The sequence below is a fragment of the Dermacentor andersoni genome, chromosome 11 (assembly GCF_023375885.2).
Source record: "Dermacentor andersoni chromosome 11, qqDerAnde1_hic_scaffold, whole genome shotgun sequence".
Lineage (NCBI taxonomy): Eukaryota > Metazoa > Arthropoda > Arachnida > Ixodida > Ixodidae > Dermacentor > Dermacentor andersoni.
The window spans coordinates 8,868,406-8,885,846 of NC_092824.1; the positions used below are offsets into that span (position 1 = coordinate 8,868,406).

General features: G+C 46.7%; 1 protein-coding gene across 2 annotated transcripts in view; it reads right to left on the minus strand.

Annotated features, from left to right (window-relative positions):
- The window catches only part of LOC126518025 (uncharacterized), a 75,460-nt gene that overhangs the window by 13,803 nt on the left and 44,216 nt on the right, over positions 1-17,441 (minus strand). For both annotated transcript variants that reach the window (XM_055064207.2, XM_050167867.3), the window contains one exon: positions 3,993-4,167. In XM_055064207.2, the coding sequence (XP_054920182.2) occupies positions 3,993-4,167 (175 nt within the window). The remainder of the gene's footprint in view (positions 1-3,992; positions 4,168-17,441) is intronic.

Sequence of the window (17,441 nt, forward strand, 5' to 3'; positions counted from 1 at the left end):
CACGAGACGTCTACGCTCGTCAGGCGGGTGGTGCTCCAGCAGACCGAGACACATTTTATTGTTTTCTTATTGCGTGGTCTTTTAAGAGAGCGACAGGAAACTGAAATGAAATCGAGCTGGTGGGCGACGCCGGAGGCCGCCCAAGTGAAACGTGATGCTCACATCGAGCCGCATAAAGCAAGGAACAGCGGCACTTTTAGATTATTGCATACTAAAAGCGTGCCGTACGCTGCCAATGACACCATGCACCATAAGCTGTAAAACAGATAGTTGAAGATGCTGATCACAATAGGGTCATTCCACACAAAACGTCCCAGACACCGAAAGTGACCATCATTGATTTTCTCGAAAAAAAAAAAAATGGGCTAGATGGCTATTGTGTGAATAAAATTTCACCGAAGTGTTTCTGTAGCAAAATATGTTTTCATAACATGAGCGCTCTTTGAAACTTCCGCAAAGAAGCAATAGTTGGTTAGAGGTATATATCTTTTAATCAAGTCTGAAACTAGGTGCAATAACAAATTTTATTTTAGACGATTGTATTGGCATCCTTCTTTCACATGACATCATAATTGAATGCATTTTAGAATTTTCCGTGTTTATTTGGCTCAGTGAAAAAGCAATAAAAGTTGCATTTTCAGAAAGTTTTTCCATAAACTTATTTCTTAAGCTACCATAATTTTTCTCCCTTTTTGCCTGTTGCTATAGTGTATGCTAAAAATAATTCGGAATTATTAATAAATATATTTTTTGAGAAAAATACTTCCAAAGTTGGCAAGAAATGAATTTTATGCTATATTCAAGCCAAATTTAAGCATTAAGGCCCTTAAGATAAAGATATGTCAGATAGCTCAAACAGTCGAAACCAGTTATAATGATACCGGTTTTAACAATGTATCGGTTATAACAATGAGAAGCTACTGCACCATCGACTTTTGTATGTTTTTCATGTTGAAATAACCCGCTTACTACAATGCCCTGATGCCGCATTATCTGTTATAATGATGAAGTCTGGCAGCTGGGTGTCCAAGCCGAAAGATTGTGAAATGTGAAATCCTTGAAAAGAAAAAAAAGAAAACAAGAAATTTGAGCCACTGCACGATGGGCCGCTGCTCAAACAGCCACTGCACACTGATTTTCTAGCCATCTTCGCACGGCTCTATTCAGTTGCCCTTCCGCCCCCCCCAAACACAACTGAGCCCCATAGCTCTACGCCGCCCCCACCCTCCGAAACACAAATCACCATCAGCACCAGAATCATCAGCCTATTTTGTGTCCACTGTAGGATGAAGGCTTCTCCCTACAATCTCCAATTACCCCTGTCCTTTGCCAACCGATTCCAACTAGCGCCCGCGAATTTCAAAATTTCATCGCCAACTGCGCCGCAAGCAGATTTCTCGCATGTTGCTCACTGGCTCCTCGGTGGAGTTCTGCGAACAGCTTAATTGCTTGCGTTCATTTCTGTTGGTTTTGTCGAAGTCGTTCCTGGCCACACGGTTTCTCAACTTCGCTTCGCTCGCCGCCGAAACGGAAGATGGCTGACCCACCCACTGATCATCAGCAATGCACGCCATTGCCGGTGAAAAGAAAGCGCACGACTATAGATTTTGAAACTAAATGCTTCTAACCGATGAGACGATCGGCGCGAACATGCTTGCATCAGATAGCAAGGCGGCAACGGCAGCGATGACGTGGTAGGACAGGCTGCTTCAACGTTGTCCTCACAAGAGGCCCGGCATGATTCAGTTGCTCAGGACTTAGTTTTCACGAGGAACCTTCCGCTGCACTAAGTGGAGCGCTTCGATTCCTTAGAGAAGGATGTTGGCAAGCTTCGTGTAAAGCATGCATGGCTGACAGACATAGGCGTTTCTCGTGCTAGCCAGTGAGAAGTACATGGTGAGACGCTTGCGGCAATCTCTTCTCAGCATTTCTTCTGGGTCTTTTGTGGAAGTGGAAGAATTCCTTAAGGAAGCCACAGCAATCAAGCAGGCACTGCAGCAGCATTGCTGGAAATACGAATGCCTGACTAACGATGCGTCTGCAGGAGCCGCAGTACTGACAGTGATAGACGAGACTTTGCTGCGCCAACTAATAAGAGACATTGTGTGCGAGGAGATTGCAAAGCAAACTGTGACACTGAAGAAGTTTACTGTTGCATCGGCCGCTGAAGTTGTCCGCCAAGAAATCTGGCAAGCATTTGCATCACCTGAGCCACTCACTGAACTGTGCCCTGAGCCACGCTTTGAGCTGCGTGTATACAGCTACGCAGACGCTGTCCGTCACTCGCTTTCTACCGTGCCAGTACAGCAGTACCACCAGCGGCCACCTATTGCTGCCTGTATACAGAGGGAGCATTTCAGGCAACCCCAGCTCCGCAGGACTGATGTATGGCGCACTGCTGATTGCCGACCATTGTGTTTTCACTGTGGCGAACCAGGGCATAATATCGTTTTTGCCCTCACCACCAGGGTGGCATTCAGGAAATGTCACCTGCCACTCCGCGACAGTTTTCAGAGAGACATCCACGCTTCGACGACAGTGTCACTCGGGAACAAGGCAGCTCAGCTAATCTTCAGTCGCGCGCACCGTCTCCGTTACGTTATTCTTCGTCGAACCGTCGTAGTTTCGCCGACGTAGTAAGAGGCTGCTCTCTAAGCCCACGGTGGGGAAACTGAAATCGGCGACCTCCGGGGCTAAGGTTGCAAGTCGTTGAACCGCCGAAAGACACCCATTATTACTGAGAAATGAGCAGAGCAAGCCGGAGAAACGGAACGCCGACGAATTTGTGAACGCAGACCTACTCTTAACGATTGATGGGCACGGCGTGACAGCTTTAGTTGATACTGGCGCAGACTTTTCCATAATGAGTGAGCAGTTTGCAGATAGGCTTAAGAAAGTCAAAATGCAATGGATGGGCCCTTATATTCAAAATGCCGGGGGCCAGATACAGACACCTACAGGAAAATGTACTGCACAACTCCAGATAGGAAATACAGCTTTTGTCGCCACTTTTATGATTTTAAAAGAGTGCTGCAGATCACTCATCCTTGGAATGGAGTTTTTGCCGGAGTACGGCGCCGTGGTTAACATCCGGGACGGCGAGATAACCTTGTCAACTAGTACAGGCATGAGCCGCAACAAAGAGCACCAACGTACCTCGTCGTCGCCGACGACGATGTCTGCATACCACCACTATCATGCAGTCTTGTCTTCGTCAGCGGCGGAGAACAGTTGAACAAGGACGGTGTAGCCGAACAATTAACTACACTTCCGTTCCATCAGGGTGTTGCCATTGCTCGGGGTATCGTCAGCCTAATCGGTGGTCGCATAGAGGTACTTCTGACAAATTTCACCAATGAATGCCGGCACATCAGTACAGGCATCGCTGTGGCATACTTTGAAGAAATTGACCACGTTAAACACTGCTTTGCTGTAAAAGAGGAATCGACCACCGATAGGATACCACATGCACCCGTCGTCGACGGTGACCCAGGTATAGCGCCGCAACAGAAACAAAGTCTCAGGGAACTGCTTGACGATTTTAAGGACTGCTTCTCTACAATGTCCCGACTGCATCAAACACCACTGACCAACCGCATCACTATGGAGGAAACAGCAATACCGATCCGAATCAACTAGCTCGCCAACGTGTTTTAACCAATAAAGCACGAGCTTCTGTGCCATGATAACTAGGTCATTAGCTACTTGTACCGCAGAAAAGGCAAGATCTAAAATGTTTGTGTCAGTACTCCTTTAAAAGGGTTCTCTGATAATTTAGTGACTTTTCTAGGTGCCTGGAATTTCTACGACTTTCCAAGTTGTCCAGGTTGCCAAACATCCTGTCTAATGCTTTTTTTTTTTGCTATGCATGCATGGGCTCCACTCCAGCTGCTGCCTTCCCTCCCTGCTCTCCCTTCCCCTGCCCTCTGAAAAAAAAGAAATAGAAAGAACATGCAATCATCAATCACTTCCAAAGCAATAAAAACAAACACCTGCAACAGCAGTGGTGGACACGTGGTGTGTGATTGTGACGGGAATGGAGCTGGAGGAGGAGGTCTCACTCTCGTCCAGCTCCTGGAGCCTGCAGCGGCATGCCCGGTAGTAGTCCTGCAGCTGGCGCACTCGCCGCTGCAAATCGGCCACCTGGTATGTTGGCTGGGCTGGGTCCTGGCAAGACGAGAGTGATGCCCAGCACAGCAGATGTGAGCACACCATCGGACACAAGTGGCATGTATCGCGTAACAAGAAGAGCTCGACAAGGTCGGTTTAAGCTTAGTTGGCACTTGTTTGAAAGGTGCTCGTGCCACCTTCTGGTGTCTCTGCCAATTAGACAGGACCTCAACATTGTGGAGAGGCTGACCATGTTGCAGTTTGCTGGCATGCCAGAAGACAGCTAAGTGGCAAGAGTGGACATTACTTCGTGCACAGCGAGACATTAATATTGACGGTGAACCACTGCACTGAGCTCTTCACTCTGCTTTTTGACACTGATCGAGCACTGTTAAAGGGACACTAAAGGTTACTATTAAGTCAACGTGGACTGTTGAAATACCATCACAGAAACCTCGAAACGCTTGTTTCGTGCCAAGGAGAGACTTATTTTAAGAGAAAATGCGTTCTGAAGCGTCCGCGTACCTCTAGCGCAGTTCAAATCACCCGCCCTCCGATCGAGGAGTACTGACATCATGGTCTCAAAGTGACGTTGCGCCATCGGTGAGTAGAACGGCGTCCGCAGACGGTGCTACGGCTTTTCTGCACAAAACGCAAACGCGCGGCCAGAAACAGAGCCAAGACAGAGCCGACAGCAGAGCGAAAGCGGGAGTATGGTGGCTAGCGGAAGGAGAAACGAATTACGTCCCACATTACGTCCCACGGCACACGGAGAGTCCGTTTTCGTTAAACTATAGGCTGCGGCGAGCTCGCAGCGTGGTCGGCGTGGTCTGTGAGAAGTGACGAGCCTTTTCGCACTTGCAACATGGCATAAAAAAGTGCGAATCGACGCAAAACTCGGCCTAGAAACGTGCTTCGCCACAGCCAGGGCTCAATACGACCCAAGCTGGCACGACCCAGATGTCGTTTCCCGCACCGCCACCAGGCGCCGCTACTATACCTCAAACTCCAGCGCAAGACGCCCATAAGCTGGTACTTCATTCTATGACGCAAACTTCGACGCTCGTCGCAATGGACCCTGACACCGACAGATTGGCTCGCGATGGTGGGCTACACTTCAGCGATTTGAACACCGACGAGCGCGACCTGCTGCTGAGGGCTCGCACTGCCGGCGTCGTTGCGTACTACGACGGCGGCCTCGACACCTGCTCTCCGGAGCGGGAAAGCAACGAGGGCTTCCCACGACATCACATGGACGTGGCATTCTCGCTGCTTGTTCCAAATGAAACTTTCGCGAGCCAGCAGAACCCTCACAGCACGACGCGATAACGAAACTACTGAAACTCCAAAGCGTGCGCGGCACAGAGTTGAGCGCGCACAGTCGAGCGAAAACGAAACCTTTCGAACACCCATATTACTGAAGGGTAACCTCAAAATATTATTTTTTCTTAGAATCGAATAGACGTAGACAAGTAGCATTTTTTTCCGTCTTATAATCAAATGAAATGATATTTTTAATACGAGTAGTTGAGTATTAGTAACACAAATTATGAGGAGCGCTTTCGTCATCGGGCTAGTACCGGAATGTCGCTGGGGGGTCTCAAATCGTGTCATGCATTTACCTCAATTTCTCGGTTACTAAAGCTCTGTTCGCGATTATATTGACGCCTTAGACGTTCTAGAACATTGCTCTACCACTTTAACTTGAGTTTCTGGTAACCTTTAGTGTCCCTTTAAAAAGGGCATGCTTGACCATTTCAGTCGTCCTATAACAGACCTGCTCTACAAATTCATCCAATTTCAAGCAGGCGCAAACTGTAAAAAACTACTAAAGCAAGCTTTACTAGGTAAACCCTCCCATCTTTCCGAACAACACACGACAACCCTCGTACTATAACACATCAGCCTACAGATGTGCCAGTGGCTGGCTCTGTTCTCTACTGAATTATACAAACAACAAACAGCACCTTAATATCCTGCATGTACAAAATAGCGTTCAAGCATATCATTACAACGAAACACTTTCTATGTGTTCATTCCAAGAGTTTGGCATGTCTGCTCGGGCAGTTTTTGTCGAGTAAGGTGAGCCAGTCCTAAAAACAGTGCAATAGTAAACTGGGCTGGTCAAAGAGACGACATGATGAAAACTGGGCCATGCCCGAAGACGGAGTGTAATCCGTGGATCATGTGAGTATTATAAGTGCTGATCTGCTGGGCAAGTGCACAGTAGCTATGCTGTAAGACATGTTGCAGAAGATGAACAGTACATTGTTAAGTGCTTTATAAACAAATTCCAAAATGTGTGTTGAAACCGCGTAATTTTATACAGCGAAGACAGTTTCCCTCCACTTGGGAACAGCGCTCAAAAGGGCCCTGTGACGCTTGGGAAAAAGTTTGTTGGATGGCCCCGAGCAGCTTCACAAATGTGGCTATTTCGAGCACTTAATGCAATGAATGTGACATCAATGTGTGGCACAATTACCACTGGTTAAAAATGTAATGCGTAATTTATGTTATCATGATACTGTGAGCACTGTGAAGAAGCTGTGTCATTATGTGCTACAGCTATTTTAATTATCACCTTATTATCACTCATTCATAGATTAGCTCCTAGAGCGTAGGCAAGCGCTGCTCACAGCTACATGCTACATGACACACCCACTGTGTTGGTTGAGAGCAGTGTTTCGGGGCTAATCTTGTTTGTAGCGCACAAATTTACTAATACCTAAAGAAAGTGGCCAGATGACGCCACAGTAGCTTAACTGGTGAAACACTGCACGTGTAACGTGGGTTAATCCCCCGCAAGTTATCTTTTCATCCAGTTTAATTTTCCTTTACCTGATTTACAGGTGATAAACTCTGAACAAGGGCACATCATTACTCTTACTAATGAGCTGTGTGAATGAGCAACGAAGTTAAGCTGCGCTAACATGTTCAACAATGCATTTTCATCCGTGTTCACTAGTGAAATGGGGACACTTCCTCTTCCACCCACCACAAATATACGATGCGACATGTCTGCTATCACATTCACAGGAAGTGGCCTTTTAACTGTAATAGAAAATATTAAGTTGTCTTCGTTAGCTGGCATTGACAACATTAACTCCAAACTACAGTGCAGACCACTTATAACGTAACCGGTTTTAGCGCGGGACCGGTTATAGCGTGGTTTTTTTTTTACCACCAATATATCTCCCATAGAACTCAATGTTAGGCGGACCATTTATTGCTTAGGCGCGCGAAGCAGAATACCGGTTATAGCGAGATTCCTTTAAGCGGCACGACCAGGAAATCTGTGCACGGAGCACGGCCTTTTCTCAGAGGTATTGAGCCCGGCCTGCACGGCCGCATGGTAGCCGGGCGCGCAAACGCGGAGAGGGGGGAGCACGAATCGGACGACGATGTTGACCCGACGCAAGACCCAGATGTCTCGTGCAAAGACACATTGAATAACTCAGCAAAGTGAAGATGTACTGCGCGAAGAACAGTTTGAGTCAGAAAGTATTTCAGTGCTTAAAGGGGATTAAATCGTTCAAAGCGCTGTTAAAAAAAATCTCCGGACGAAAATAACAGCATTCTTCCACTGATGCCGCACTTGTCAGAAGAACTTGGTTTCTGTGCTGTGTTGTGATTGTGTCGCATGTGTCTGCGAGTGAAATATGTAATAAATTGTGTTTGAAAGGTGGATAGTCCATTTGGCACAGGCAAAAGCCAAAAAAAGCATGCTTTGGTTACAATGCGGTACTGCTTATAGCGTGGATTTTTACAACTCCCGCAACTTACGTTATAAGCGGTCTACACTGTACTAAAAAACACGAAACATATTTCTGCAGCCTTGCTGCATTTATTAATATCTTCAGTCGCTTTCCACAAGCACAATGCCAGAGGAGTGGAAGGTTGGGAAGGTCATTCCAGTGTACAAATTGAGTACCAAAAATTATCCGCTAAATTACCGCCCCATCTCAGTAACATGCATTCGCTGCAAGGTCCTGGAACATGTAATCTACTCCCACATTATAAACTTTCTAGACAGCAACAACTTTCTTGATCCTTCGCAGCACGAGTTCTGCAGGGGCCAGTCCTGCGAGACCCAGCTTGCACTATTTGTTCATGACATTCGCGCTAGTCTTGACGTACAAACAGATGCCATATTTTTTTATTACATGAAAACGTTAACAAAATATCTCGTCAGCACCTATTATTGAAACTTTCTCATTTGTATCTGCACCTTGATAAAGTTGACTTTCGTTAATTTGATCGTGACGGACCAACAAAATTTATTTAAAAATCTGGCGGGTTGAACTAAACAAGATGCAGAAAAAACGCCAGAACACACTGCTGATTAATTCTGCAGTACTTTCCCCAATTCTAACATGCCCCCGAAGCAAATTTTCATTTTCTGTTTGTCAAAAGTAGAAAACTAGCATAGAAATGGACCCAAACAAAGTAGAAATCTAATGCACAGCCCATTTTTTAGCAAGAAAAATGGGCAAGGGTCTAATATGTTTTGCGCAACAGCAGCCGTTTTCTTAAAGTTAGCTTCGTCGGAATACATTCTTATCGTGAGAGAAGGTAAGGCATGCAGGCAGGGACACAAGAGAAGAGAGCCAGAAGCAGGTTAATGTACAGGTTATGAGTCTATTAGAGGTAGGTTATCCTCGCGTTGTAGTAGCCACTGTCGGTGAATACTTAGTCCATCATTTCGTCAAGTTCAAACATGGTTGCAAAAAGCAATAATAATAAGAAATGAGTCATTGGTATTCCACACATTCATTCCTTATCGCACAGGCTAAAGAAATTGGGAAGGAGATTCGGCATCAACATTGTTTTTACAGCTGCCAATAAGCTAGGTATGATTTGAGCTGCCATACAGAGAAACAATGAGCAAGTAGAAGACAAATAGCAGACAGACATTTGTTTTGTAAAACACACGGACAAATTTACGGACTGCCGTACTGGTGGGGTACATGTTCCCTTCAGCTTTGGCCGCTTCTACTTAGGACAGATAGGCCGTTGTTTTCATCAGAGATTAATGAAGCATGAAAGGTTGTCAACCGGAGGATCACCATCTAATCTTTCTTTGCACTGTCGAGATTGTAAATGGATGCCAAAATTCGATACATGCACAAGAACAAAGAAACGCATCTAATGTTTAAGGCTCGGCATATAAATATTAGTGGTAGCACATACTCTCACGTAGGCCTGCACGTGTGCCAAATTGACAGGTGGTGGTGCCATACCTGAGCATGCACAGATGAGTTATTGTATCTACATTGTTTTCTGCCACAGTGCGCCCTACAGTTGATAGTGGCGTTTGTGATGTCTGGTTCTTTTGTGTCAGTGTCTGCATTACTTAGCTTCTGTTACGATGAATCCCTAGCAACTAGCTCAACTTTCTGCAGTTCTAAACATTCCTGTTATGCGGTAAAGCATACAAATGCTTCAAAGCTGGTTTTGGTGATGTGTTCGATGACACTGCACAAGCAATTTTCGAACCAATTTTTTTGAAAAGAAAAGGCATGTGTTAGAATTGGGTAAATAAAATTTAGATTATGGGGTTTTACGTGCCAAAACCACTTTCTGATTATGAGGCACGCCGTAGTGGAGGACTCCGGAAATTTTGACCGCCTGGGGTTCTTTAACGTGCGCCTAACTCTAAGCACATGGGTGTTTTCGGATTTCGCCCCCATCGAAATGCAGCTGCCGTGGCCCGGCCACGGCGGCCGCTGAGCAACCACGGCGGGTAATTTGGGTAAATACTGTAACCAGATATTGTAAGCTACGGTTATTGCTTGAGAAGTCCTAGGGCAGCAGAAAATAGCCATCTTCAACTGGACACGAGGGTTGCAATGTGGGCTTGTTGGTAATGCATCTTCAAGGGGTGTACGGTAGCGCGATTAAAAGACGGGACAAAAGAAGACACACAGGGACACACACAGCGCTGTGTGTGTCCCTGTGTGTCTTCTTTTGTTCTGTTTTTTAATTGTGCTACCGTACACCCCTTTAACTGGAGACAGCAAGTGTTCCACACATTCACTGTCCTCAACTTCCGGCGAGACACACGTTGCCATTAAAGGGGTCGTTAAGGTAATTTGTGTTTATGTGTGCTGACTGGGCATGATCAAACTATCCGGCGAAGGCCAATTCTAGGACTGAAATGACGAAAGCTTGGGTCATAGGAATGCATTCGTCCTGGCTGGGACCTTCAAGAAATCTAATAAACCAAAAAATCAAATTAGCCAGATCTGTATTGGCGAACGTCTACTGTATCCTAAAATGGCTCGAGCAATTTTCAACGAATTTCTCACAGTATGTGTCAGTTAACAACCACGTTTCCAATATTGCATCCGTCACATCAGGCGTGCCACAGGTCTGTCCCTTAGTCCCCTTCTTTTCTTAATTTACATTAACAACTTACCCTTGCATTTGTCCTGCCATATCTGTATTTTTCCCAATGACTGCATTATTTAACATGCAGTCAATAACATTGCTGACCTAACAGCCCTTCAATTTGACTCGTGCAAGGATCGTTGCTTAATGACACTCAATTGTAATAAATGCAAACGTGATTCATTTGCCTGCCGTCATTGCCTGCTTTACTTTTCTTATTGAATTACTAACATCTTCACAGAATTCTGTGCTGTATGGTCCATGTACTGTCTTCCAACAGTCGTTTGAATAGCGTTGCTTTCATAGTCTGTACAGCATGTTCCACTGCCCCGTTAGCTTGTGGGTGGTGTGGAGGGGTGCTCTGTGCCGAGATCTTTCAGAGTGTTTTCAAGCTCGGCTGCACATAATTGTGGCCTGTTATCTGTTATGATTTCCAAAGTCAGACCATGTGCAGAAAACAGATATAACAACCTCAACTGTCCCTACGGCCACTGTCATGCTCAATACTTTAATTTCCAACTGCTTACTGTACGCATCCACAGCTGAAAAGGAACATTTTCCCTTCTTTCTCAGCAAAATCCAAGTACACTCTTTCCCGTGGGTTTGCGCACAATTTTCACAGCGTCAGTGGCGCTACCTGTGCTGTGGTTTGGACACTTTGACAAATGCCACGTTTTTGCACATGCTCGAGCGCTCCATCAATTCCTGGCCACCAAACCACTGACCTTGCGACCATTTTCATCTTTGCGATTCCAAGATGCTCTTCGAGCAGCACGGCCCGAACCCCATTCTGCAGACACTTTGGCACAAGTACTCAGCTTCACCACACAACGCAACTAGCCTCAATGGAAAGTTCAAAGCGCTGAACCCAGAAAGGTTGCAATTTCTGAGAAACAGCCTTTGGCCAGACATGCCATATTATGTCGCGATCCACTGCTAGCAGTTTATTGTGCTTTGTTTTGCAATCAATATTTTTTTACATTACAGGAAAATTATAAATTGTGGAAAATAGAACATTTCTTTCATTTGCTCTTCATAAACTGCCAATGGCTGTCTAGACAAAGCATCTGCCTGACCAGCTGCTGTGCCACGCTTGTGGGCTATCTAGCTGTAGCTTGCAAAGAATGCAAACCATCAATGTATCCTAGCAGCGACCACGACACAGCCCTTTCTCTTTGAAGTGTGATTAATGGTTGATCTGCGACGTTACAAGTTCTTCCATACAAGTATTTATGAAACGATTTGATGCCGAAGAGAATGCTCAAGGCTTCTTTTTCAGTCTGACCAGAATTGCAATCAGCAAGCTGGTGACAGTGATCGCAACGCAAATTGCAATCGGCTTTTCTGTTCCATTCACCATGTGCGACAAAACAGCGCCAAAGACAAGGCCACATGACACATCCATATTCAGGTGTGTCACACATGAGCTGCGTTTCTTTTTCTGGCACCATATAGCTCCAGAACATTTTCCTTGGTCAGCATTTCATTAAAAGCGTTTAACGCACCCTCAGATTGATGCGACCGATGTCATGTGCTTTCTTTGTGCAGTAAATCATGTAGGGTTTCTAGCACTGTAGCTAGATTAGGCAAAAATTTGGAGTAGAAGATAATCAGACCCAAAAGGCTTTCAGTTAGGTCACATTGTCAGCATTGGTGCATTCTTTATGGCTGCTGTTCTTTCCGGAGTAAGGTGCAATTCATTTTTGTCAATTTCATGTCCAAGATACCTTATTCGCTGCTGGAACAACGTGCACTTCTCAGAGTTGACCTTTATTTCATGTTCCCTAAGGTGTGCAAGCACCTGCTCTAACCTGTCATAGCACTGTTGTCTAGTTTCGCCCGTGATGACGTCATTTAAGTAGCAGGCGGTGCCTGGTAGCCCATGTAGGACATGGTCCGTGACATCCGGGAACATTGCCAGAGTGCACACTGTGGCATATGGCAAGCGCTGGAACCAGCACAAGCCCAGGTGTATATTGATAGCGAGCAGCACTTGAGCTTGCTTGTCCAACTCATGCTACAGGTATGCCTTGGAGAGGTCCAGAACTGATAAGACAGCTCCATTTTGTAACATTGCAAAAATGTCCTCTGGCAGAGAAAGAGGGAGCCGGTAAACCTCAATTGCAGGGTTTACCACGACATGGTAATCACCACATTGTCGAAGCTCTTTGCCATTTTTCTTTTACACGATCGCCAGTGGTGTCGAACACACACAGTGCAGCATCCGGTAAATAACTCCACCTCTTTCTAAGTTCACCAATTCCTGCTTGACTTGTTCATACAAAGCATAGGGCACTGAAAGTGCCTTACAGAACACAGGACAAGCGCTCTAACAACAATGCCTGCTGTAAGGCCGCATGGATTGTTTTGTGTACTTCCCAAGTGTCCTGAGTCGCCCATGTGCTTTGTGTATAGAGAGGAAGTCCACCTCCCTCCATGTATGAGGGGCCACCATTTGCGTTTTATGAGGGGTCAGAAGGCTCGCGTGGCGTCAGGTGACAGGTGACGGCGTGCGCCAGGGGGGTGCAGTGTGGATTCGGCAAAGGCGGTATTGTGCGCACTGAGTTGGCATTCTGCCAGCGGCCATAGTAGGTCCACACAGACAAACCTTGAATGGGACTGCTGAACGCGGTGTTGTGGCACCGCCTCCCTATTCTCTGGCTGGCTGGAGACGCCACCGAGGTTAAGAAGGGTCTCGCAGCATTGACTATGTGCTGCATGTACAGAGCAGGGGTCTGTTCTACGCTTCCGAGAGGCAATTGTCGGCCTTTGTTGCTGGGTGCGGAGAAAAGCCCGCGTGGTGTCGAATGACAACTTACAGTGTGCGCTGTAGAGATGCAGTGCATATGTGAGAAGCACATTCGGGCAATGTCGCCTTGTAAACATGCATAAATCTCCCACGTGGACAAACCTTGAGTACAACTGCAGTACGCAGTGTTGGAGCCTCAGCTTCAGAGATATTTGCGGTGAAGAGATGCCACTGAGGTTGAAAACGGCCTAGAGATGCCATCAGGGCTGGAGAGGGCTTAGCAATAAATTGTGTGGGTCTGGTGTTTTAACGCGATAGCATTAAGGAGCTTGTGTCGCAGAAAAGCCGGTGTCGTCATCGGCGTTGGCCGTGAGGGAAAAATGGTGGAAGGCAATTAATAAATAAAAACAACTTCCAAGATGCGCTGGGTGGGAATCGAACCAGGGTCTCTGGAGTGTGAGACGGAGACACTACCAGTTAACCATGAGTTTGATGCTTAAAAACGGGACAAAAGCACCTCTAGTGAATGCGGTGTTGCTTTAGAAACGTGCCGTAGAAAGTTATACTGTGGTGTATATCGGTAATTATGAGCATGTAAATTACAGAAGTCGCAGTTAAACGCGTAGCGAAGTACGTTTCCGCTACAGTTCTGCGGATGGATATATGTTATGAGTGTCCCCTTTGGAACGGGGTGGTGGGTTGCGCCACCAAGCTCTTGCTACTATGCTGCCTAATATCCTACCTAGGTTAACCAATGAAAAAAAAAAAAAAAAAAAAACACTATGAACTACCACGTCCAAACGTTCTGATCCCCTATTGCGAATTGTGCTTTTGTACGTCTCCGTCTTTTGTCGTTTCCCTACTTTTCTTCCACCAATCCTCCAATCGCCTCTTACTAATGTCTATTGCGGACCTGTTTGCTTTACCACTGCTCCCGCTGAACCCAAGGGCTTCAAGGAGGCCAGTGGTGCCTAAATTGACCGCTGGGTAGACGTCTTCACATTCGAATAAAATATGCTCCGTCGTTTCCCTAGCTTTACCACAGCAAGCACATGCTTCTTCCTTCTTATATGTCGCTTTATAGGTGCGTGTTCTAAGGCATCCCGATCTCGCTTCGAAAAGTAATGAGCTTCCTTTTGAGTTATCATAAATGGTTTCTTTCCTGATTTCGTTTTTTCCTCTTAAGTAGTTACTCATGGAAGGTTTCTTTTCCATTGCCGCCACCCATGAGATTATTTCAGCCTCTCTGACTTTCCGCTTGACCTTCCTTGTCGCTGTGTTGCCCACCCCACAGGCTGCATACTTGCTCGTAAGCTTCCTAGTTCTTTTCCTCCACTGTGAATCAATCTTTTGCCTGTACAGATACCTGAACACTCTCCCAGTCCATTTACTTTCTTCCATATTCCTCAGCCGTTCTTCATACTCAATTTTACTGCGAGCTTCCCTCACTTCAAAACTAGTCCAGCCCATATCCCCCTGCACAGCTTGATTTGTAGTCTTCCCGTGAGCGCCCAATGCGAGGCGACCCACTGACCTTTGGTTACCGTCGAGTCCTGATTGTACCCCTGATTTAAAGCAAACAGCCGCATTTCCAAAAGTAAGTCCTGGAACCATTACCCCTTTCCACATGCCTCGGAGGACCTCGTACCTATTGTATCCCCATAGCGCTCTGTGCTTCATTATGGCTGCATTTCTCTTCCCCTTGACTGTTATGGTTTTTTCCTGTGTTTCCATATATCCATTGCCTTCGTTTATCCATATACCAAGGTATTCATATTCTGTTACCCGAGGTATTTCTTGGCCCTGTATCTCCACTGTCTGTTCACTGTTTTCATTGAATAATGCACTTGGCGCTTCACTGCGCTTGGCGCGCATGCAGAGCCATCTTGCGGCAATCACAGAAGATCCCCTTCTCGCAATGTACGGCTCTGCCCTGATAGGTGGCGCACCACTCGCCCGCATCTCCCCTTCGTCTCGTTTGAGCACATTGGGGCCGTGCGGGGACTGGTGCGAGGATGCCCCAATACCCTTGCGGTTAATAAGTTTTCTCGGCGACGCGCTTCCTCTTTCTGCTCGCAGCGCGATTCCTAGGTGCAGCGTCCGATCCGGGGCACCTCTGACATGATCGCTGCGCCGTAGCACGTCTGGTGGGAAAGCGTCCCCTGCGATGTGTGCCGTGCTGCTGGCGAGGAGTCATGCATCTGCGTGGTGCTCCCAAGCGAGATAGAGGATGATCCCATCGAGGCGTCAGCCCCATGATCGCGTCCGCCTGCATGGCGCCTTGCGGCTCGGCTATCCATACCGATCACGACATTTGGCTCAAGTAGATCTTTTCTCCCTCCGAAACACCGAGTTCTTTGGTTCGTTCCGCTTGCTCAGGCGCACATTTCGTCTTTGTGCGACTCAAGAGCATGCCGAGCGAAAGAGTGGGCGGTGCGAACGGGGTGCGATAACGCTATCGCGTTCCACTCTTGAAGGCGAAGCTTAAGCGTCGTCCAATTTTTTTTTTTTTTGTTGAGGCAGTCACTGACTTCGCAGAAATGAGTGGGGAACGGAGTTTTAGGAAGAAGGAAAATAGCTTTATTTTTCAATATGTTTACTTTTAAAAGAAAGCCCATCACTTTGGGTTGTAGCTTAACAAATTTTTGACACTCATTGGCAACTGAATCTGGGGGACGGGCCAACAGCCCTACCGCTCTTTTTCTTCGTCTATTTGAGCAATAATAATCGGGACGATATGCTGTCCCTCAGACTGGGCTGCAATCAGGATTGCTGACAGATCAGTGAGGCTCCATACCATGTATGTTAAAATGAGTCTGGGCTCTAGCAGTCACTGAGACAGTAGAAAAGTGAGACTTTGTTTCTCAATTGTTCAAGTTGTAATACATTTATTTTGTCTGCCATGTATATAGAAAAGTTTATCTATAAATATTTCTTGTATATCTCATCTCCATTGCTTCCTGTCTGCATTCGATCAACTACTGCCAATCATCGTCCGAGAAACTTCACGTTCCAACGGAGAAGCGAGGACAACAGACAAATGAAACTTTACTTGCACAGCACGACAAGATCGGTAAGCCCCACGACGAGCAACGACCAGGTCTCCATTGAGCCAGGCGCAAGGCATCAGGGGGCCACCAGCCAATGCCACAAGCATTGAAATTCATCTGGACCAGGACGTCAGGCAGCGCCTCCAGCAGCAACGGGTGAGCGGGATTCCTTGCGTTTTATCTAAGTTGGCATGGCTGTTGTTCAGTGAGGTTAATCATGTTCACGCGCAGAATGGCAAACACGATGGAGGCTAACGTAAACATTGATATTACATCTGAGCAAAGAGAGAGTCAGAGACGGCAGGAACAGCAACACAGCGGAGAGACAGAGTCTGAGACGTCAGATACTCTAATTGCTAGAGAGATGCACGGAGCTTCGCAAGCTCTGAGCATGACAGATCCAGAGGCCATGGCAGTGATACGCCTGGAGCTGGAGCTGGAAAAAGTGCGCCTGCAGCTAGAATGTGAGCACATTGCTTTACGGAGAGTGGAGCTCGAGCAGTCGAGCAGGCCGCACTCGGTGTCGGAAGGAAGTGATCGCCACCGTGCCAGCACAGATGGAATAGCACAATGCGCTAGAGTACTTAAGGCATGCCAGTTGCCCTGTGACGCTGACATTCCGATGTGGTTTCAGGAGGCTGAAAAGTTGTTTTCATCTTTCCAAGTGCCAGAACACAGCCATGTTCATTTGATCTTGCCTGTGCGGACCGAGTAGGTACTTTATCTGTTGCGTAGCCTCAATGAAGAGGAATTTTCAGATTACGAGTCTGTAAAGAAGGCGGTAGTAGACGAACTCAAGCTCACTCCAGCTGCATACTTGCAGAGGTTTGAACAGGCATCTAAGAGAAACAATGAAACTTGGGCTCAGTTCGTCTCTTGCCTAGAACTTATTTTGCCCATTACCTTCAATCTCGAAATGCAAGGACAAAAGAAGCTATGCCGGAGCTTATGGTCGCTGACCGAATGAAAGCTAGTCTGAGCTCAGAAGGCCTTGAATATGTTCTTTTACGGGAGGGCGAACATTGGCTTCAGCCAGTGGAGGTGGCGAAAGTGCTGGAGACTTGAGCAAGCGAAAGAGGCAAGGACGAGCAACTAAGCCGGCTGCACCAGACTCTGTGCCACCACCCGTGAAACTGTCTAGC